The following is a 23,680-nucleotide window of genomic DNA, read 5'->3' on the forward strand; positions in this document are numbered from 1 at the left end:
GTACCATCCAGTTAGAATGGATGCCTGGCTATCTTTAATTGAAAGTGCACACCAATACCCAGCATAAATGTTTCCCTATATCCAAGCTGTTTAGTAGCACAGAGTCACATGGTTCTATATGATGACACTTCTTATGACAGTGGTTCTCAACCTTCCTAATGCTGTGACCCTTTAATACAGTTCTTTATGTTGTGGTGATCCCACACCATAAAATTACATTTGTTGCTGCTTCATAACTGCAATTTTGCCACTGCTATGCATCTCAACGTAAATATCTGATATGCAGGATATCCAATATTCAACATCTGTGAAAGGGTAGTCCAACTCTCAAAGGGGTCGGGACCCACAGGTTGAGAACCACCTCTTATGCACCGTTGTCCCGCCAAGAGAAAACCATTTGAAAATGGTCTTTAGAGGCCCATCTGATGGCTTTAAAAATAAGCAGTCGAGTTAATCTCTACGTACAGGGAAATTATGCAGGACATTTGCGACTCTGCTGCTTCATGCACCCCCTGCCTGCCTTCTGGAAGACAGAGGGTATTAGTTAGCTACTAGCATTGTCGCAGTAATGGCTCCTCTACCTTTGCCGCAAAAGGCACCGAAGTAAACACTGTAAGGATAACTCAGTGTTTAGTTCAGGTGCTTGGCCTCCAGCCCATGAAGCACAAACAGTGATAGCCTCTTAAACTCTCAGGGAAGGAAATCAGGCAGCTTGTCCAGTAAGTCTGTCTTTGAGTCTCAAGTCAAATGAAAGTTGACAATTCCAAACGCCTCCGTGAAGACTGTCTATAACGAAGCTACCGTTGCGAAATTGACAAGGAGTCTAGCAGTACACCTCACCTTTCTTGGCTTCCTGGCCAGAGCCCAGGGCGGCCGTGGTGGTCGGTCTGAGCTCAGAGCTGCTCTGAGGTGTCACGTTTGCTTTGGCTGGGTTGGCTTTGCCTTTCTTGTCATTTTTGGAAGTGTCGCTGGGCACATCTGCTATGTCACTCTGCAACAGAAACATCTTCGGTGACTGGAATGCATGCAGCTAGAAGCATCTTTACTTTAATGAGACCCTTCAGCTTCTCAGACTTCTACTATCTTTAAAGATCTTTATCTGAAGCTAGGCTGAGTGATGCTCACCTTTAATCTCAGCACTAAGGAGTCAGAGGCAGGGAGATCTTTATGAGTTCAAGGCCAGCCTGGTCAAGTTATTGAGTGAGTTCCAGCTGAGGTGAAATCACGTGACCTTGTCTCAAACAAAACAAGAGAAGCTCTTTGACTAAGGGGACTAATTATGCTGGACAAAAAGATCTAGACAAGGACACACAATCCAACTCCTTTTCAAGCAGGATGTTTTCTAGCTGCTAGAGACTAGCTGAATATGCTCCAACCTGAGCAGTGTAGCAAAGGAACACTTAAACAGAGAAACAGACCTAGGGAATGCTGGAATGCGAAGACAAAGAAATGAGTATCTAGTAATAAATGCCACTTTGATTAACGCATTGAATTCAGTTATTGGGCATTTCATCCTTGATTATAATTTCTAATGGAGAGTCCCTATTTCATTTATAATGTAACAGGTATCCCCAGATGTCTCACTGGTGACTAAAAGGCTCTTTCTGATGGTGGCCACGTTTTATAAAATGTGCTGCATTTTTGTAGACCCTTCAAACTACTCTTAGATTGATAAGCTTGGTTTTGAAAACCTTTGTAAACTTCCTCAATCACCTTTCTCTTGTTTTTCAGCCACTGTTTGGAAACAAAGCCCCCCAAACCAGACTGTCTTTAGCCCACAGTTTCCACTTACAGTTTCAATGCCCATAGCTCTCATTTGGTCGGCTCTTTTTTCCGTGATTGAAAGAAACTTCTTTGGGTCAGATAGAGCATCCACAATATCTGAAAAACAATCAGTGAACTATAAACGTTCTGTTGAAATGAACACACCAAGAAAATACAGCTAAATTCTCAAGATGCGGCTGTGAAACGCAGTTAGTTATAGATAACAAAAATAAGGAAAAGTGAGAGTCAGCACCTGGACAACTTTCTCTTCTCCCCAAAATGACAAGGCCCGGGTGTCGGGCTATCAGAATGAATTGCTAGGGATCCCATTTTTGGTTCTGTTTTTTTGAAGCAGAGTCTCAAGCTTTATTGATCCTCCTAACTTCCAACTGTTGGAATCACAGACATGAGTCCCCGTGGCTAGCTGCCAGGGGATGCTGACTCATTTATTTGTATAAATTTAGCAAGATGATTAATGAGCCTAAGTTTCTCCTTCTGTAGATTAGAGCTCCGACGGCCTTCCCTGAATAGCTACTGGTGAACTCGAAGCAATGATGAACACAAGGACATGAGATGTACAACCTAGACACTGAACAAACAGCCTGGGCCAGTACCATTCTAATATCCAAACCACATAAAGACACAATAAAAGAGAAAAACCACAGGCCAATATCTGATGAACATAGTTTCAAAAATGCTCCATTAAATATTAGCAAACAGAATACAGACATGCACCAACAAGATAATCACCACGATCACGTTGGCTTTATATTGAAAGGCAGGGATGGTAAACAGATGCAAGTCAATAAATGTAATAAAGCATATAAATGGGCCTAAAGACAAAAATCACATGATAATCTCAATAGAGGCAAAAAAAAAAAAGCCTTTGACAAAACCCAACATGTCGTCATGATAAAAGTCCTAGAGAGAGAATGTCAGCCTAGAGGGAAGAGACATCAATATAATACAACCATATATGAGAAAACCACAGCCAACCGCATCCTAAATGGAAAATAGCTTGAAGTAATTACACTGAAGTCCAGAAAAGATAAGGCAGCCCCCATCCCCTCTCCTTTTCAACACTGTGTCTGAAGTACTCGCTAAAGCAATAAGAGAAGAAAAGTAAAAGGATGCAAATAGGGAAAGAAGTCAAACTATCCCCATCTGCAGATGATATGATACTATACATTAAAGATTCCAAAAACTCTACCAGAAAACGTCTAAAAATGATAAACAAATTCAGCAATGTGGCAGAATACTAAATCAACTTGTACAGATAAATACCAATAACAAATGCACAGAGGAGGCAATCACTCACCCAATCACAATAACCTCAAAAAAAAAAACAATATCCTGAAATCAGCTTAACCAAGGAAGTGATGGACCTCCACAAACAAACCTTTAAAATCTTTATAAAGAGATGAGAAAGACAGAAGTAAAGAAAAACTTCCTGTAATCATGGATTGGTAGAATTAAGTGCAAAACCAACCATTTTACCAAAATCTATTTTCAGATTCAATGCAATCCCAATAAAAAAAATCCCCATCTTAGTCTTTACAGAGGTACAAAAACTATGTTAGAACTCATATGGAACCATCAGTGACGCTGGGCAGTAAAAACAACCCTGAGCAGAAGGAACAATGCTGGAGGGACTGCAATTCTAGACCTTAAGATATATTACAGGGCCTCAGTGGTAACAATAATATGGTTCTGGGACAAAAGGAGACATGTAGACCAATGGAGCAAAGCCAAAGACTGTTGGGGAATATTATTTAAAGGTGTGTGACTTTTGTTTATGCTGCATTTGTTTAACTCTGTGAAGCTGTGATTCTTTGCCTGTCTAAAACACCTGATGGTCCTAATGAAGAGCTAAATGGCCAATAGTGAGGCAGGAGCAAGGATAGGGAGGCTGGCAGGCAGAGAATATAAATAGAAGGAGTAATACGGAAGAGGGATGAGAAACGAGAGAACAACGGAAGGATGTCAGGGGCCAGCCACCCAGCTACACAGTCAGTCAGTGAGAAGAGGGGAAGTAAGATATACAGAAGTAAGAAAGATAACAGCCCAGAGAGAAAAGTAAGATGGGATAATTTAAGTCAAGAAAAGCTGGTATAAAAAAGCCAAGCTAAGGTCAGGTATTATAACTAAGAATAAGCCTCTGAGATGAATATCAATAAGTGGCCTAGAGACAATCCTGTGATATTTTGGTAAATAATGTGACTGCTTTTTGTTCTTGTCAAAAAAAAATCTGCCTGAGCCTTAATTAAAGAGTTTTTGATTAATGGCTTTGGCAGAGATTTCTTTATTATTATTGTATTTTAATTACCCAAAACAATTTTTATATTTAAAAATATTTTATAACAACTTGACACACAAACTAGAGTTATCTGAATGGATGGAGCCTTAATTTATAAAATATCTCCCTAATAAGGCATTTCTTAATTAGTGATTGATGGGGAGGGCCCAGCCCATTGTGGGTGAAGCCATCCTGGGTTGGTTGATGGTCCTGGGTTCTGTAAGAAAGCAGGCTGAGCAAGTCATTGGAAACAAGCAAGCAAGAGGCAGTCCTCTATGGCCTCTGCATCAGCTCTTGCATCCAGGTATAGGATGAAATCTCAAGGCAGTTTTGATTTGCATTTCCTTGATGGGTAAGGATGTTGAACATTTCTTTAAGTGCTTCAGAGGCATTTGTATTTCTTCTAATTAGAATTCTTACTTAGATCTATACCCCATTATTTGTTTTCTTGATTTCTTTATATATTTTGGATATTAGCTCTCTATTGGATATGTACTTAGTAAAAATCTTTTCCCATTGTGTGTAGGCTGTCACTTTGTTTGCCCTTTGCTGTACAGAAGCTTCATGAGGTCCCATTTATTAATTGTTGATTTTAGAGCCTAAAATCAATTAATCAACATAGTGTTAATGTTGGTGTGTTCAGAAAGTTTTCTTGTGCCAGTGAGTTCTCTGTTATGATTGTTTTGTCTCTTTGAGAGACAAGCCATGTACACCCCCTTCTTGCCTCAGACCCTGAATCTCTCCCTGTTCTCTCTCTCTCTCTCTTTCTCTCTCTCTCTCTCTCTCTCTTTGTGTGTGTCTCTCCCTCTTTCTCCCCCCTCTTCTCCCCCTTTTCCTTCCCCTCCATAATCCACCTAATAAATATCTAACTTTACCACAAAAAAAAGAAGAAGCCTGTGTGTGTGTGTGTGTGTGTGTGTGTGTGTGTGTGTGTGTGTGATTTATTTGGAAGTTGGTGACAGGCCCCCAAAAGAGTAAAAGCGTAAAGACTGAAACCACTGCCAGCAAAAGATCAGAACATGAGCACACATAATTTCAGCCCTGTGATTGCTGACAAAGGCGTCAGAAACATAAGTGGGAAAAAGAAAGCGAAATTAGACCCACATCTATCACCTCACACACAACACTCGTGTCCCCAACTCCCTGTCTACACAAGTTTTAGAATGTGAAGTCACTTATAAGTAGGCTACTGGTATTAATTTCAGTTAAAGATAAAAATGGAATCATTCTGGATTAGCAGAGGGGTATCCTAAACTTAGTGTCAATGATGAGTGTCCTCCTATAAAGAGGAAAATCCAAAACTCATGGTGAGAGTTTTCTTTAAGAGAGTAGCTTCTGATAAGTCAACCAAGGTCCATAGGAAGCTCGGACATCCAAGGCTATCTGGACCGTACAAACTGTATTTGAAGAGTTTTAATAAAAGGAGGATTCAAAGTTGGATGAGTAGGGAAAGGGGTGGGTCTTGGAAGAATTGGGGTAAGGTGGGTGAAAATAATCAAAACACACTGTACGACAGTGAAGACCAAAACAGAAACCAGATCATGTCCACTAATATACACATTCTCCACTACACCCATGCGCGAAGCAGCACAAAGACCTGAGCAGGAGCTGAGCAAAAGGAGCCACTCTAACTGTGCATCAAGAACAAAAAACAAAACATCTCTCCTTGGGTTCAGTGGTTAGGAGCACTTGTTGCTCTTGCAGAGGATCCAGGTTCAGTTTCCAGCACCCAAATAGTGGATTACAACCATCTGTCTGTAACTCTAGCTCCAGGGGGTCTGATGCCTTCTTCTGACCATGCATACATGTTGGACACATACATGTAAACAAAGTACTCATACATATAAAATAAAATAAATCTTAAAAAAATACACCTTTTCTACTTCATAAGCTAGCCAATGTCGGGTGTTTAGTTATAGTAAAGGGAAATAAAGCAAGAAACCACTATTAGTGTTATTTTTCTGTGCAGTTGAGTGATTGTATTTTAGTAGCGAGGGAAGCAATTTCAACAAAATCTCTACTTCTATTTCCTAAGGCTTGGGGTGGCAGAAAGGTGAGGAGGGAAACAGGGATTCATGTGAATGGAAGAAAATCAGGGTTAAAAACTGAGCTGTGGACTGAGCACGTGGTGCAGGAAAGAAGCTGGGTCAGCCAGAGTTCATGGTGTCTAAGAAGCACTAGATACATATGGGGGCGGGTGGGGGAGGGGCAGGGCTAATCATGAACAATGGCGCATAGCTAAGTTCGTCATCTGTGGGAATCTACCACCACAGATAGCTGACCTGTAGGAGCCTGCCTGAGCCTAAGCCTAAGGAAGGGCCCAAGCTTGGAAAAGACTCAAGAACATTTTCCATAGTTTCATATATATATATATATATAAAAGATTCCACCCACATGCTAGGACTGCAAATGAAAATACACTTAAAAGTCGTGCAGAACATAGCGCTAAGACACTGCCAACGCTCCAAGTTCAGAAACTTCGCAGTGGGTAGGAATCAAAAAGATTTCTGTTTCCTCCTCAGGATGCTGAACTGCTTATGATATAATTATAATTCCTATGCTGTTTTATGTAAAATACAGGGTAAGTTCAGGCAATGATTCTACGACCAGCAGATTTTCCTTTAGGGTGTTAAAACTAAACAAAATGTCTACAAGCAGGGTGTGGTGGCACACACCTGCACTCTGAGCTACCTGGGACACTGAAGAAGGAGAGTGCATGTTTGAGACCAGTTAGAGCAACTTAGAAAGACCCTGGCTGGAAAAATCTCCATGGGGCAATGCTTGTCTAGCGTGTATGGGTACCGAAAAGAGTTGGTGGAAAGAAAGAAAGGGTGAAGAAGAAGGAGGAGGAGGAGCAGAAGGGAGAAAGGAAAGAAGGGAGGGAGGAAAGAAGGGAGGAAGGGATGGAGGGAGGCAGTGAGGGCAGGGAAAGACTAGAGCAGTTCACTCTGGACATAGGACTGAGTGACCCTTACTGCATGTAAGCATCTCTCTCTGATGTCTATTCTAGCATCTTATCTGTTATGGAACAACATTATCATATGTACTTACAGAATGAGTCACTGAATTCACATAAACTGCCTTTAGCCATATAAACTTCTTTTTATTAAGTTTTTTTTTAATGAGCATTAGTATTTTGCCTGGGTGAGGGTGTTAGGTCTTTTGGAACTGGAGTTACAGAAAGTTGTCAACTGCCATGTGGGTGCTGGGAATTGAATCCAGGTCCTCTGGAAGAGCAGTTAGTGCTCTTAACCACTGAGCCATGTCTCCAGCCCTAAAGTTGTCTTTTTTAAAAAATTTTTTTATGAGGCCAAATAAACTTCCAATGATGTATATAGCCGCTTTCTTTTCATTTCCGTGATGGTATAGTTTCATCTGAATTGCCACAGGGAGGGCAGAGTCCTGATAGAATCAAGGAGAACATCAACATACTAGGGAACACGATTGACTGCACAGGTACACTCTTAGATGTAAATGCAGGAGGTTAACTAGACACCAGAGAAGAACAATGTGAAGTCAGGATCGGAAATTCAGAAAAAAAGGCAATCTCCATATTCACCCTATGTTCTCCTTTGTGAAAACCACTAAATCTCCAGTGTCTTCCCTTGGCATCTCCATGTCTCTGAGATGACCAGAGGGCTAAGGATGCCACTGTTGAATATCAAATCTGAGATTAAGACGCTGGCTGCAGAACCTCAGTCCCGAGATTCCCAGCAAACTGGTGGAAAAGCGGCGGGTTTGCACAATATTAAATGCTGGCCTGGCAGATACCACACTACAAATGCAAACATTTCTCAGCACAGACCTGCGCACACCTACACCCTTGCAGATGGAGTCCATATTTTGAGGCTCTTTATTTAAGTGCTCGGCATAAACCAAGAGCTCAGCAAATGATTTTTTTTCCCTTTTCTAATAAAACGGCTCATTTCCCAGGAAGAAATTAGAGTTTCATTTGAAATGTGGCCCATTGCAAAGGAAAAGCTTTAAAAAGTTTTTTTTTTATCAAATGGGTTTGTATAACATTTTCCAATATGTCGTAAGTATTGATTGCCCTTTGATTTCTTTGTGCGCGCGCGCGCGTGTGTGTGTGTGTGTGTGTGTGTGTGTGTGTGTGCGCGCGCGTGAGTGTGTACAAGTGTGCTGCATACTTGTGTGGTGTGTGCTCGTGTGTGTGGGCATCTCTGTATTTGTCCTGGGGCCACAGGGAGGGCAGAGTACTACTCCATCACCTTACCTTACAGCTTTGGGGCAAGTTCTCTCATTGAGTCTGCAGCTAGGATGGTGACCAGCAGGCCCTAGAGGTTCTCTTGTTTCCCTCCTCCACAGAGAGTTACAGAGCACCTGGGGCTATGGCCAGCTATTATATGGATGCAGGGACCTGAACTCAGGTCCTAGTATGTGTGCAGCAAGCACTTTGACCCACTATCTCCACAGACCTGTTTTCTACCTCCAACATGGAATTCCCTGTTTTCTACCTCAAATATGGGATAGGATTCTTTCTGGCCTCCGGTCCACAGCTGTGCCTGTGCTGCTGGTGGCTCTGGAGAGTGGTATGACCGGGACTGCAGCCTCAGAACACATCTGACAGACTTCTGTCTCGCTCCCTGACCCACTTCCCCAGCCCCATGGCCTTGCTCTAGCTGCTTTGATGGATTCCTAGTCTGTTGCTGTATGCTGCTGCCTCCAATTGCTGCCTTTTTATTTTATGACAAACAACAAGTACAAATAAAGAAATAATTCATACCCATTCTGAGTGAAACTCTCCTGGCTTAGTTTACTTTTTGAACCTATAATCCATTATGTTATTAAAACTGAAGCTTAGTTACACAAAAGCTGCCCACCAGAGAAGCATGAATTCCTAAGAACAATAAACCACCCAACCTTATTCCCTCAATAAAATAATGTATTCCGGTAGAGTAAGGGAATTTCATTCTGTCAGTGGGCATACACCCATATTCATGTACATTCTGTGTATGTTGAAGGGGTTAATGTTTCTATGTGTCTAAGCATATACGTAAACATGCTGAAAGAGGCCAGAGGTTGACATGGGGTATTTTCCTCAATCACTCTTGACCTCATTTATTGAGACCAGGGTCTTTGCTTCGAACAGAGAGCTTGCCAATCTGGCTAGCTTAGCTAGGCAGCATGCTTTGAGGGTCCCCAGTTTTACTTTTAGAGCACAGGAGGACTGCCATAATGATCTAGCATCACAAGCACCCACATTTTGAGCCTTGCTAAGTTATTCTCTGTATTATTAGGATGCGAGCTTTCCTAGAATGCTTAGAGGGAGGGAGACAGTCATACTACCTTCATTTTATTGGTGAAGAAAAGTCAGAATGGTTCTACTGAGATTGCAAGGCCACCAGCCAACCACTTGGAACTGGGACTTGAACCTCTGGCTAACATGATACAGTCATATACTGCCTGTTTCCTGGGATCCAAAGATGTCGAAGCTAAGAAGTTTTCCCCTTCCTTATAATGTTATACCAGACTACTGGAGGCCATGTAGAGTCTACCTATGTAGTTATAAGCAAAATCCTGGGACATGGTCTAGTGTGGGTTCCTATCATTGATCTTCTTAGTGAAGGAGACACAGATCTTTTTATGAAAGTGAACTCTCTTATGAGTTTGCCAAGAAAATTCAAGCACATTAGTAACTGAGTTCAACAAATCTTTCAGTGATAATAACTGATAAGATACAGTCTCTTATAGTTGCTTTGCTCACTTTGATTGACAGTATCATAAATACTATATTCATAAAGCATTTGTAAGATGTTAAATAATGTATAATTAAGATATTTTGAAATAATACCTGAGGAAATGTCACTTGCTTTCCTCAAAGCCACCAGCATTCTCAGCACAGAGAGGAAAACACATAGTCATTTTTATTGTTTTCAGAAATGGGCATAATGATTCACAGTCTTGTGACATAGGACCTTGTCTGCATTATAGTCTGTATCAGATTTGTCTTACCTCCGAACCCATCAGGCACATATGTTTTAAGAACAATATTGCAGAAAATTGTTGGCAGTGATAATGGTTTGTTCCCCTCATTTCTTAGGGAGATGTGTCGGTAGCCTGCTTGGAGGCCATCCAAAGGAAGGATTCGCTGGCCAATCAGCTTGTTGTTGTCATCATACACTGCAATTCTCAGGACGGCCAGGTCAGGCAGGATCACCTGCAATTACAAGTTTGGACATTTCATTGTTTATTGTAATAAGGTTCCCAAGAACTATGACTCCAGGATTTGGGAAAAAAAAACAATACTGCTCCTTAAATGCCCCTTCATGATGAAACAAACCAATGAGCCACTTGCATTCCTAAATATTCAGCATAAGATTGGTACCCAAGATACCAATAAGGCAATAGGTGCAGGTTTTGGAAGTCACCTCCTTAAATATATTAAATGAATGAATGTCAAAGACTGCAGCTCCAATTCTTGTCATTTTCCCCCATCTACACCCAACACAAAGACAGAGACCCAGAACAACTGAATGGTTTTTCTTATGTTAGAGTTCATCAGTGGAGCCTGGGCTTGCGACTCGACTTCTAGTCCTGTTTGTCTGACACTTGGGCTACTTAGAGCATCTAGTTTTCGGGGTGCACCCACACACTGAGACAATGGGGATGTTCTATCGGGAACTCACCAAGGCCAGCTGGCCTGGATCTGAAAAAGCCTGGGATAAAACCAGACTCGCTGAACATAGTGGACAATGAGGACTACTGAGACCTCAAGAACAATGGCAATGGGTTTTTGTTCCTACTGCACGAACTGGCTTTGTGGGAGCCTAGGCAGTTTTGATGCTCACCTTACTGGGCCTGGATGGAGGTGGGTGGTCCTTGGACTTCCCACAGAGCAGGGAAACTTGATTGCTCTTTGGGCTAACGAGGGAGGGGAACTTGATTGGGGGAGGGGGAGGGAAATGGGAGGCAGTGGCAGGGAAGAATCAGAAATCTTTAATAAATAAATAAAAATTAAAAAAAAGAAAAAAAGAACATGAAGAGTGTTTTTGAGGGAACACATCATGTATAAAACAAAATTCATGTGCTAATTTTCATTCTTCATGGGAAGGTAAGCCAGTCGGGCCACTATAGAAATCAGTATGGAGGGGCCTCAGAAAACCAGATGCATCACAGGACCTAGACAAAGACTCCTGGCATTTACCTAAATGCCTCTAAGTGAACACGCCACAGAGAGGACCGGCACATGGGTGCTCACTGCAGCCCTGTTCATCATGGCTAAGTTACACACCAACCCAGATGTCCAAAAGCAGAGGACTGGAGCAAGAAAATGTGATAGACACACAGTGGACCTTTTCTCAGACACAAAGACAAAGCTATCTTGTTTACAGGAAATGAGGCAATGGTGATAATCACATTAAATGGGAAAAACTCAGCACTAGGCAGACAAACATCGTACGCCTTTTCTCCTGTGTGTGTCCTAGACTTTACACAGACACATGGAATTATGCTACATATATATATATATATATATATATATATATATATATATCCTGAAATGAGAAAAGAAACTATCCAGGGAAACAAAGAGAAGTACAGGGAGAAGGAAAGGGGAGAAGAGGACAAAGGACCAGGGTGTGCGGTGCACATGATCAGCACACATTATATGTGTGTGTGGCAATGTCCCGAAGCAACCGTCTACAGCGACAATTATAAAAATGACAAAGAAAACAAGCTGGATATTTATCAAAAAAGATATTGTCTGGGAAAAGTTTCTGACTTTCTACAAATGTGTGGGGATTATTCATTACAAGAAAGTATTTCTTCATGGCAGTCATTGAGAAATGCAAGGAAGGGAAAAGGCACAACACAACATTCTATGCTGCACTGTGACAGGAGAGAAATGACAGTGGGGATGGGAATCACAATAGTATTCGCATCACAGGACATCCTCAGTTCAAAATGACCTGTTGTATCAGTGGATCTGGGAATCACAGTAGTATTCCCATGACAGGGGAACCCCAGTTCAGAGTGACCTGCTGTATCAGTGGAGGTGGGAATAACAATAGCATTGCCATCACAGGGGAACCTCAGTTCACAGTGACCTGTTGTATCAGCCCTACTTTGGTTTCTCTCAGCCAGGCATTCTGTTCTAAAATAAGCAGACCCTATCTTGTCAGGAAGGACCGGAAACTGATTCTATTTGTTTCATGACAAATGGATGAAGCAGAAACACCTGGAAGATCTGCGTCCAAAAAAGCAAGAAAACATTTTTGCTTGACATCAAACCAGGCTAGGGAAATCACCAGCATGTTGGAGAGATCTCTGCCTGTGTGGAGGGTTTTCAAAGCATCCTTAACTGAGGAGATGAAAAAATAACCACAAGAGAGGATGGCTGCTCATTCTCAGGACCTGGCAGACAGAACTGGGAAAAGACACTGAGGCCCTGAAAAATTACATGCAAAAAAAAAAAAAAAAAAAACAAAACTGAGCAGTGGTGTTTCATTACTGAACACAGCACCCACACACGTCACAAAACTGACCTTAGTTTTGTTGTAGCTTTCTGTCCAACCTTTGCACTACCAACCCTTCAGTGTGTGATGATAGCCACCATGACCTTGAGGTGTATTCTCCCTGAATGAAGGTGGCCAAAAAGGGGGCAGAGCTAAAAGAGCCAATTTGTTAAGCACAATCATAAGACAGGGACAGAAGTGTCCTATTAGATGACTGAAGGAAGTAAAGACGGTGTGGCGAACGGCATTCCTCTATCTTGTGGGTTCCATGCGGAAAATCAGCCTCTCTGGGTTTCTGAGGAACAGTGACACACAGCTAATGCCCTACCTTCCGAAACACGAACGATTCTTCATTGTAAACTGGGTTGAGTCCATTGTTCATAACCATGCGAGTCCGGAACTCCTTCCGTATGGTGTCGGTAGGCAATCCATACATGTCTACTTCCACGTATGTGCCGATCTTCTTATCTGATAGGAATTGCCCTGATATAACCTGCAGTAACACAGACACAGGGTGGCTGAGCAGTGGCCTCTGTGTGAGCAGGGAATGAACATGCACAATATCCTATGGCGGGGTCGTGCCCTCAGCATGGTTTTACCACCCAAGTCTCCAGATCTGTGCAAAGAAGCAAAGGCTGTGGATATGCCCTAAGATCCCTTCTGGTTCTGGGTTCCTATAAGGCTATAAACTAACTCCTGAACTCTTCTAGAAGTCTTGAAAAGAAATACAGCAGAAGAAAATCAGTGCTAGACTCGGCCTGTTAGTCTTTAATGACATCAATGCTAGCAGTGAGAGTTGTTCAATTGTAGAGATCAGTATTGAATTTTATCTCCCTTAAAGCTGGGAGTAACTTTATTTACATTTACTTTCCAAACAAGTACACCCTTCATTTATTTATTTATCATTTTATCTAATTTTGAAACAGCTTTTTGAAGTATAGTCAATACATGCTAAACTATATGCATTTAATTATATAGTAAGATCATTTTTTCAGATATGGACACATGTCTTTAAAACCACAGCGAGAAAAACAAGCATTAAAGCACCTCCATGCCTAGCTTTTTTATGCCCTATGATAATCTGCCCCTTTCATCAGTGTCCAGAAACAAGTATTGATTTGCTTCCTGTCATCATAGCTTACTTATTTTCTTTTAAAGAATTCTATATGAATGCAATCAGGTGAGAGATACTATCTGGATGGTAGATTTCACTTAAAGTTGCTCATAAATTTAGTAGTGAAAACCCAGAATACAGCAGAAATTAAGTCCACATTGAGAACTACGTACAATTTTTACAATGTGATGCTAAACATTTTGACTCATTTTCATCTGGGTGCGTTTGTACATGGATGTGTGTTTGCAGAGTCTGTGATGAGCAGGGGCATACCTGTACTGAGCATGTGGCTGCAATAACCCCATCCACAGGGGTTTCAGAGAAGGGATCAAACGTCCGGTCAGGCCGCCTCATGAAATCTGGCTTGAGAAGGTACCTGGCAGGACAGAGACACAGGTGTTTGTTTATTCTACTGGTGGCTTGTGCAATGGCTTAAATACCAGACACTTCCTTTCTCTCTTCCATAACTCAGGAGCTAGACTTTCAGGCAGATTCTATGGATTAAAGACAATGACTGTGACCTTTGGAAACTCCAGAAGAGCAAACACTAGGCAGCCAACACAGGCCACATGTGCTGTGTCAAAGACGAGAAGACTGTTTCTTTGCTTGAAGAATGGAAATAGAGTGTACTGACAGAGCTCTCTCCTTTGACCAAAGGTTTGGTTGGTTCCTGAGTCCTTTTCCATTTGGCTAAATGTTAGTCTCTTTTCCTTATAGAATGCATGCTGAACAAGACTCCTGCACAGATTACTTAGGATAGGTAAGGTGTTGGCTGTGTATGGGCACGCCAGCAAGACATTATCTGTCACACAGGTACAGGAACGGAGTGTACAGATGGGGGAGGTGTTTCTAGTGCACAACTGTGGAAAGCCTGTTATCTCGCCTTGTTTTCCATGGGTGAGATTAAAGTATCTCACTACTCAAGTCACCACAAAGAACTCCTGGACAGCATCACCACTGGACGGCACGGGATTCCTGTGCATCCATCTAAGGGCCACTGGGCTCTGATCTTGGCTGATCTTTTAATCATTGTAGAATCTGAATCCTGTACTTTCATTTAACTTCAGAAGAATTAACATTTCCTATTCTGCTACTGGGTCCACGGATTTTTAAGTGTTATTTAGGTACAATAGAACAACATTCACATCATTATATAACCGCTATTTATAAGCCTGCAAGAGAATCTAGAGAGGATGAACATTTATTTCCGGAAGAATTAAATTCAACTTTACACCCACAGCTTTATTTGAAATGAAATTTGCTTCATTGCTATATTCCTCAGGAAGAAAGCTATACATATTTGATGCCCACATCTCTGGTTAATGCACGGATGAGCATGCCCCACTGCCTATTTCAGACACAAAAACATCCGCTATTGAATTTAGAATGAAACGATCCAACTCTTGAGTATATATGAGGGACTGCATAGTTTGTGGTTAAAAGAAAACCAGCTTAACAACACGAGACAGATCAAAGTTGTATATTTGTAAATATAATCTACCTAGAGACTTCACTTATTTCTATTTCCGCTTCAGAACCAGCATATATTCAGCTGTTCCTAGTTTAAAATGACATGGTTTCATTAAAGCTGAAGCAGGGTGTCCTGAAAGTAGCTGGTAACAGTTTAAATAATATTACTCACCCGCAGGATCCATTATACTCAAATTTTCCCTGATTCAGTTGCATCGCTAAATCTGTCAAAAGACAAACATAATTTAGGATCTCATCTCCCTGGATAAAGAAGGTCCTGACAGGGTAACTGGGAACAATGGAAGGCATATTAGTCCCAGGTGCAGAAGACTGCTACTGGCTTAGTTTAGGGCCCATGACTCTCTTCCAAGTTGAAATGACCTCATATTTGATTTAAATTACACACCGAGTATGTTTTCCTAAAGGTCACCCTAGAACTGCTCTGCAGAGTGGATTGGGTACAGGAGTCAGATGATGTTTAGTTGATGCTGAGAGTAGAGATGTACAAGCCACTGCAGTTAGGAATGGTCAGCAACTCAGTGGCACAGGGGGCAAGGATGCTAGAGCCACCAGAGGGCTATTAAGAACATATAACGTGATTAAAAGGAACATAAAATCATCTGGCTAAGCATCCCATAAAATTTGACGGCTTATCTGTATGAGACCTAAAATTCTTCTCATAGGGGTACCCTGGGAGGGCCTGAATTAAAATTTTTCTCTTGTACACAGAGAAACTTTTGCTTTTTTTCCCTCATAATTAAACACAAACGTTCTTCTCAGAATAAAATACACGGTTGCTCAAAACATGAACTGCTTTAGGAGCATGCTGTCCCTCATCATGGGCTTCCTAGACCACAGCTTGAGTCACTGGTAAGGAAAAGCAGTGGCATCATTTTATTTCAAACCTGATAATAATAATAATAATAATAATAATAATAATAATAATAATAATAATAATAATAATAGAGATTCTATCAGGACCTGCATCCAGACTCTTCTAGAGAGGACTGTTGGGATTCTAAGCAGGGATGTATTTCTAAGGAACTCTGGCCACCAGGGAGGTTCTCCCGGAGGTAAGAAACACAGCCAGCTCATGTTCATGCCAAAGGGAGGCAGGTGAGCCCGGATCAAGGAGAGGAAGTTGCACAGGGGTCCTCAGAGGAGATGCCTGAGAAAAGGAAGGAAATGGCTCCAGTGCTGGCAAGTATTGGGAGGTGTCCTCTTAAAGCCAGGGACTATGTATTTTACTTTTATCTTTGTTTCAGCCAATTTTAAAATCCATGCCGAAGAATGTATCATATAAAGTAAACATGGTTTGTGCCCTTTGTCTATTTTTGTGCCTATTTTTATTTCACTGTCTGCAGTCACAGGATTAGGTCCAGAGGCTCCTAAGCAAACTTTAGAAATCTATACCTTTATCAAAAGTTACTCCTTTTAGGGAAAGAAGAAAAAGAGTCACCGTGTATTGGAGAGCTGTCCACAAATATACTTTGGAGGACCAAATTACAGCTCAGCACTTGGGACTACATCTAGCTCTTCGGGCTGCATCTTACAGAGCTTATGGTGGAAGTCTGTGGTGTCATGGTGAAATGCTACCACCATCAAGGTTATCTGAATGGCCACAGTGGCCAGTGCACTTTCCCAAGGGGGAAGAAAAATCTCAGTTACCACACAAAGACACGCAGACTCTTCTCACCAAATTCCATCTAGAAACAAAGACACAACCTTGACCCAGAAGGAAGAATAATTAGAAATATTTTAGAATTGGAACTACCATTTGGCATTGATGAAAGGGATTACATTGAAATATTATGTTCTATTATGGCTTCATTGGGGTTTTAATGTTTTACCATAATATAAAGCCAAGAAAACAATGTTTTGCCACATGAGAGCCTCTAAAAAAATAAAAAAGGAAACACTGCCTCAAGCGAATGGAGGCAGCTGCACAGCTGCCCCGTCCCAGTGTTCTTGTGGAATTTGGGGTCACTGGACATTAGCTCCTACCTGGGGTTTGATAGTTCAGTGAAACCATCTGGCAACCAGCGTTCCAGAAAATCTGAGGCATGTAATTACTGGAATCAACTCGGCCTCCCTTGGGGTAAATGCGGCTCATTTGTCGCTTATTGTAACTGGGTAACTTATTAAGGAAATCCAGAAGCAGCCTAGACAAACATAACAAAGAACTAACACAGTGGAGGTGTGGGACAACAATGACACACAGGTAGATAACACAAGACAATTCCCATTATCAATGGTGCTCAGAGGAAGATCACAGTCACAGTGTGGAGTCTAGAAATTATTCACATCCAGGGAGGTCGCCACAGCTTCCAAGGTCTTCTTTCACACACATAGTTTTATCAGTGTGACAATAAAAATTATACAAAAACCCTAAATATTAAAATTACAAATAGCTGCTCATCTCTTGTAAAGCCCCCTGCTGCTCCTAAGGAGTACCATCCATCCCATTTAGTACATTAGGATACTTTACAAATTCAATCGCGTGTGTCTTCAAGTAGCCAAGGCCAACTGACTCGTTAAAAGAAGACATGTTATAGTGAATATTGCGCTCTGTAAAAGAAAAACAAAGATATACTCAGAAACTCAGTCACCGAACCCCGAAAAAAGCAAGCAGCCGATACACTCACACCCTGAGCCTTACACCCCAAATCAGGAATTGTTTGTGGCCTAGTCTACACATCTGTGCCAGTTGCTCTGAGTTTCATTAGCACTCTGTGCAAATGGTGAATTAGATGTATAATAATTAAACAAACGATATGTACCTCAGTCACTGCTGAGATATGTAGCTGTTGAGAATAATGGAGAAAGATAATGATAGTCATCTTGGAATAGACGTTAGGTGCCGCGGAATATCAAATCTTATCCCCCCCTATCTTAAGGCTACATTGTACCCACTGACTAACTTCTCCTCACTCTCCTGCAGTCAGAGATTACACAAGATATACACACAGGAATCAAGACAGATACCGTGCTTCTTAAGTATTACTAATATAATCTGCCATAACAACGTAAATAAAGAAGCCCATGAAAGCATATGGAAAGCTACAAGCTGACAAGTGATGGTCTTCCACAGCCACCTTGTGGCTGATGTGGAGAACGACAGCACAATGAATCAAGGAAAAGGGCAGTGAGTCAGGCGAGAGCCAGTCAGTGTAACAGAGAAGCAGGCAGAAAGCTATTGCATTTAACCTGTAGTGTTACCTTCAGCCACATGGAAACCTTGAAACTTCACAGGCTGCGCGTAGTTGATCATTGTGGACAAGTATGGATGGATATTCGTGGTAGCACCTACGTATTTATAAGATGCCATCCATGCCTGCTCATCTTCTACAGTGACCAGGCCCTGTGAACACAAAAACACGCCAGTTTAAGTTGATGGCTTCAAGGTGGACTCATAGATTCTGCCTTAGGCATTAGAGAGCATTTGCATAAACGCAGATTCAGATGTAAAAGACCTTGCTGCTCTCTTAAAGATTAAAATGCATAGGTCTACTTAATGTAGAAGGGGGTAGCCGGAACACAATCATCTTATCTGTTAGATTTTTCAAAGGGCTTCAAAATATTCAAGAGACTGTACTGGGGTCTCACGGCAACACTGACAAGGGTAGTCACATCACCATTCAAACTGATGCACAAAGCTCAAAATGAGTGGCTATCCAGCATTTGGTGTACATCACATCACCCACAGACTATGTAGCCACAAACACTTGGGTCCCACTGGAAGAGAGTGCCAGGGGAGGCCCAAATGTTTGTCATGCCATAACCAGTTTTCAGGCTTTGACAGAGGGGTGCTGGAGATCACCCTTTACAGCAGAACTCTTCTAGGACTTTCAGGAGACATATACATGGTTTAGGTGTTTGTATTGAAGTGTTTATTCATAAAAGAACTTGATAACTTGCTATATAGGATGTATTGCTTTGTACAGAGAAAAACAAACTCAACTACTTTATTTCCTAAGAGTGCAAAGCAAAATGAACACAATCAACAACAACAAAATAACGTCCCACAAGTGGTCAGGTTTTTCTTGTTGAGAACTCTGGAGTTATTTTCCTTGAGGAGACTCAATCTAGGAAGAGAAATAGCTTATGTACAGAATAAGTAGGCAATGGTCAGTAAGATTATGTTTTTATCTTCTCTGATGACTTAATCTTTGAGTCTTTTACCTGCATTCACCTGTAAAAGCCTGTGATAGGTCATGTAAAGTACAACTTGCTTTTGTTTCCATCTTTTTCCATATAGGCCCCCAACTCCAGTCCCCAGTATTTCATGCTTATAACCCCAGTACTATATGCTGGAACCATGACGGATTCCTGATTTGTTGCCTTTGGGGTCCTGTTGCATTTGGACTGAACCCTTCTCTTCCTTTTGAACCTGAAGGGTTATGGAACTTATCACTGTGTATCATGAGGATCCCCACTAGTCACGGGACAAGACTAAAGCTCTGCAGATGAAAATCATTCAGTTAACACATGTCAAGCATCAAATGTGCCTGTCTGTGTATGGCTGGATTATATCATCTAATGAAAAGCCAGTCTAGGGACAGAGGGTCCTCAGAAACACTGAAAGGTGTTCCTGAATGCTGAAGAGTTAGGGAACAGGAGGAAGACATGTCACTCCAAATGCAATAGGGCCTCACACACAGCAAGGCAGGATTTCCTGTGCTCTGGATTATGACTGAGAAGCCAGGAACAAGGCAGTTTTGTCTCTGTGATTGCCATCAGTCTCCACATTATATAATAAAACACATGCATAAATTTGAACACAGCGAACCTTGAGGAGGATAAAAGAAAATTTAAACGCGATATACTTTATTTTCACAATAAGGCCAGTGTCTGCTACCAGTGAATGAAGACCCTGTAAGATGTGCAGTGTGAAGCTAGCCTTTCAGAATGTCGGCAGCATCAGAACCGATATTACTTTTCCTCTATGCTATGGCATGGCTCTGCTGCATTACAGGTCGTTTCTATTTTCATGTTTAATATGCTAATGATTATGTAACTTTCCTCTTTGACTGAAATCTCATTACACACAAGGAAATACCTTATAGTATTAAATACCTACTTTTAGGGAAATTGTCTTACCTACCTTAGTTATGTTTCAAATCAGATTTAATGGTTTAATTGCTATGATTTTTTCCCTTTGAACTCATATAACTAGATAGGTGACTCAGGCATGTCACTATTATACCTGTAAACACGACCCCTGACATCGCATGGGCTATGAAGATTATCAACACCTAGTAGAAGATGCTAAGTATGAGAAGGCCACATGTGGGTGTCTCCTAATGAACAAATGCTTGAGAAGTATTCAGTTACCTTTTTGTTGTTTTCATGTTCAAGGTCATCTGAGGTCTAAATTAGAGAAAGAAAATGATTTATTTACCTCTCTAACGGGCAAATTTCCAAACTCATTAGCCCATACTTATGTAAGTAAGCATATGTAAACTTGTTATTCTGTTTATTTGTTTATATGGTAAATTATTAATGCCATAAAGCCATCATCATCAAAAGCAAATACTGCAGGTATGCTAAGATCACTGCCTTATACTTTGGAAGTTCTAATGTTGACACTTCCCTGCTCTGTTGATAGTCTTCACTTAGACACGTCATCGTAACATTTTCACTGAGGATTATGGCATGAAGACTGAAAATGGATTACCAGTGTGGCCACCTTCCCTTACATGTAAAGAGAACCACAAATGGGCATTTTCAGTAAGCCAGCATTCATATTTGTGACCCTGCCATGAACTCAATGTTTGTAGCCCCACCAAAACCATATGTGGTGAAACCCTAATTCGTGTGACAGATTATTGATGATCCCCAACTTAAATGATGGCTTGATTTATGGTTTATTGTTTGTTTTATGAGGGTGTGAAGTGATAATCATCCAGTGGAAAAAACTATTTTCAGTTTGATCATTTCTTGGCTAAGGATATACCGTTTGGTGTCCTCTTGTGATGCAGGACAGTGGCTCCTTGTCAGCCACATAATCCCAAGGGTAAATGGCCAGAACTCTACAGCAAACTATGTTGCTGAGATATACTGTTCAACCAGTTAAGTGTACTAGATGTATTTTTAATTTATGTTTTCACCTTTTAGGATGAATTTATCATAATCATATTGTAAGTCAAGACACATCATAATTTGCAGACGGGCCTATGGGAGGTAATTAGGTCACAGGGTGAGGTCTTCACAGTAGGGTTAGTGTTCTCATGAGTGATGCTAAGAAAAAAACCTTACTTACTTTCCCATTTTTTTTCCACAGTGGGAAGATATGCCGGCCAAGAGAGCCTTCAAGAACATATTGGTTGGCACCATGACCTTGGCATCCAACCCAGAAAGCACCAAGAAATAAATTTTAGGCATCTGAACCAACCAGTCAGATATTTTTGTTATATTAGTTTAGGCTAAGACAGGACGGATGAGGAAACATTCTCGGGTCTTAGTGGCCATCTGTATTCTCAAAATACTCACAATTCCCTATGATCAGAAATGGATACTATTTCATTGACTTTTCTATCAGACAAAAAAAATAAATCTATCTTCCTACCATCAAACCCTCCTATCTACATCTTTGCCCACTGTTTTCACAAAGCAAACATCCCTACTCTACCAAGGACCATACCTCCACATCGCTGTGATCTCATCTATGCTCATCTTCTCAAGGAGTTCCCAGGCAGCTGGAACTTCTCTCTCTCTTTTGCAATACCAGTGACTCCCTTTCCATAGCACTAAACATCATCCGGATTCTAAAAGAGCATCCCTTCTCGATCTCCCATTTCTTTCAGGCACCAGCCCATCACTTGTTCCTTTCAAGGCAAAGCTCTCAAAGGCAGAGACAATGCCTACTGCTTCCTGCCTGTCTGCTCCACTGTTCCCTTTACTCCAAGCATGCTACTGAAACTTCTCTACGACTTCCCAAAGACCATCATGCTACCAATCTAGAAGTCTTCGCAGCCAATCACCCAATAGCGTTCAAAGCCCAGAACCGTCCTCTTCCCTTTGGTTGGCTGTTGGCAAACCCTGTTTTTCCTTCCTGCTTCCTCTCCTGTGAGCATACGTTTGACTAGGACTCCACTTGGGCCTTCTTTTTCGTCTCTCATGACGCATCTCTGCTATTTCCAGGACTTCAAACATTATCTCTAAAACTTCCATCTCTTGCTCAACCTCTCTTCTAGATGCAGGTGCTGGTTGCATGAGTGATGATGAGAATGTGAATGAGAATGAAAGAAATGCAGCATGGCAGAACTATACGACGTGGATAAAACTACCATGCACGCGGCACCTCTGCAAGTTCATTTAGTCTTTGGTGAGTACCTGATGAAACAGGCGTTAATACCCACATTTTTCAGATAAGGAAGCGAAGGCAGAGAGAGGTTAAATAACTTACCCAAGGTTAAACAGGACATGAGGCCAGGGAATCAATTCTCCTCTTGGTACTTCCACTGCAATAGCTTACAGACATCTCCAGTTGTCTGTCCCATTTGAAACTGGGGAGTCCTGTCTCCATGCAGTATTCCCACTCCAGTACATGGTACCACTACCCTGTTCCTCTAACAAGGACTCCAGGAGGTCATCTTGCTTCTCATTCCTTCACCTTTACCATTGCTTATGTTCTTGATATGCCTTGGAACATTCTCTCCTCTCCCTTTCTAGTTCATTCACTAGGGGCTGTCTCTGACCAATTAAAAGCCCATCCTCAATATTTTCCACACTTCTGCCCCTGCTTCCCTTTAAAGGAGAGTCCACAAAGGGACTATCAAAGTCTTCTATTAGATCACACTCCCTCCCCCTTTTAAAGTTTTGTGTGAAACAAATTATGTTTCACCTAAGTTTTGAATTTCTCGTAGAAACTTGCAAACTGCTAGAGCATTTAATTCCCTGCTAGCGCGTCTCTGCTTCTTTCTCCCCATCCTTCACTCTACCTCACTTGCATCGTCTTTGCTCTTACTGCTGTCCTTCTGCGTGAGACTCCACTCTCCATTTCTCTGTGGAGTGAACTCATCTTTCCCTCCTGGGATCTGGGCTCCTTCTTCCTGTCACTTCATTCTTTCATTATTCTCCATTTTCGTACTTGTGTCTAGTTTCATGATAGTACTAGCCACACACTGAATCATACAATTACTTGACTCTTCGCTCTCTTTTTCCCACCCCTTCTCCTAATCAATGAGAGACCTATAGAAGCTACAAAAAGGCAAAATGAAAGCGTGTTCTGATCTGTTTATGACAGAGTGACCTACACTGGGCACCTACCTAATAACATCCTTCCCTACCGTAATGGGTGGGAACTTTCTATACTTCTGCCAGGATGGTTTTCTCACCAGCTGGACCAGCTCGGTACCGAGGCCTGATTTGGAATGCTTGGGATTTATTCTCCTAATGGTTCCAGCAGGCTAACCTTTGGGTCTGAGATACAGTTTCCCTATTCACCAAGTATACTCAGTAAATGGTGGTATTTATAAATGCCTGACCAAAATGGGGAGTGGGCAGTAGAGTCTCATCCTGCTCACACAGCAGAGTTTTGTCCTACATAATTAGAGGGAA

The 23,680-nt window shown here is 41.6% G+C and overlaps 1 protein-coding gene across 6 annotated transcripts in view; it reads right to left on the reverse strand.

The window, feature by feature from the left end:
* Plcb4 (phospholipase C beta 4) overlaps positions 1–23,680 on the reverse strand; it is a 357,655-nt gene that overhangs the window by 44,623 nt on the left and 289,352 nt on the right. For 5 of the 6 annotated variants that reach the window (XM_050134224.1, XM_050134227.1, XM_050134226.1 and 2 more), the window contains exons 21-30: positions 20,453–20,488; positions 18,338–18,479; positions 17,602–17,686; positions 17,123–17,247; positions 15,291–15,342; positions 13,922–14,024; positions 12,863–13,027; positions 10,034–10,238; positions 1,793–1,881; positions 841–991 (exon numbers count right to left, since the gene is read on the reverse strand). In XM_050134224.1, coding sequence (XP_049990181.1) covers positions 841–991; positions 1,793–1,881; positions 10,034–10,238; positions 12,863–13,027; positions 13,922–14,024; positions 15,291–15,342; positions 17,123–17,247; positions 17,602–17,686; positions 18,338–18,479; positions 20,453–20,488 — 1,153 coding nt within the window. The remainder of the gene's footprint in view (positions 1–840; positions 992–1,792; positions 1,882–10,033; positions 10,239–12,862; positions 13,028–13,921; positions 14,025–15,290; positions 15,343–17,122; positions 17,248–17,601; positions 17,687–18,337; positions 18,480–20,452; positions 20,489–23,680) is intronic. The other variant, XM_050134229.1, reaches the window with a different exon arrangement.

This window comes from Alexandromys fortis, unplaced genomic scaffold (genome assembly GCF_014885135.2).
Source record: "Alexandromys fortis isolate MF-2015 unplaced genomic scaffold, M_Fortis_MF-2015_v1.1 scaffold_6, whole genome shotgun sequence".
NCBI lineage: Eukaryota > Metazoa > Chordata > Mammalia > Rodentia > Cricetidae > Alexandromys > Alexandromys fortis.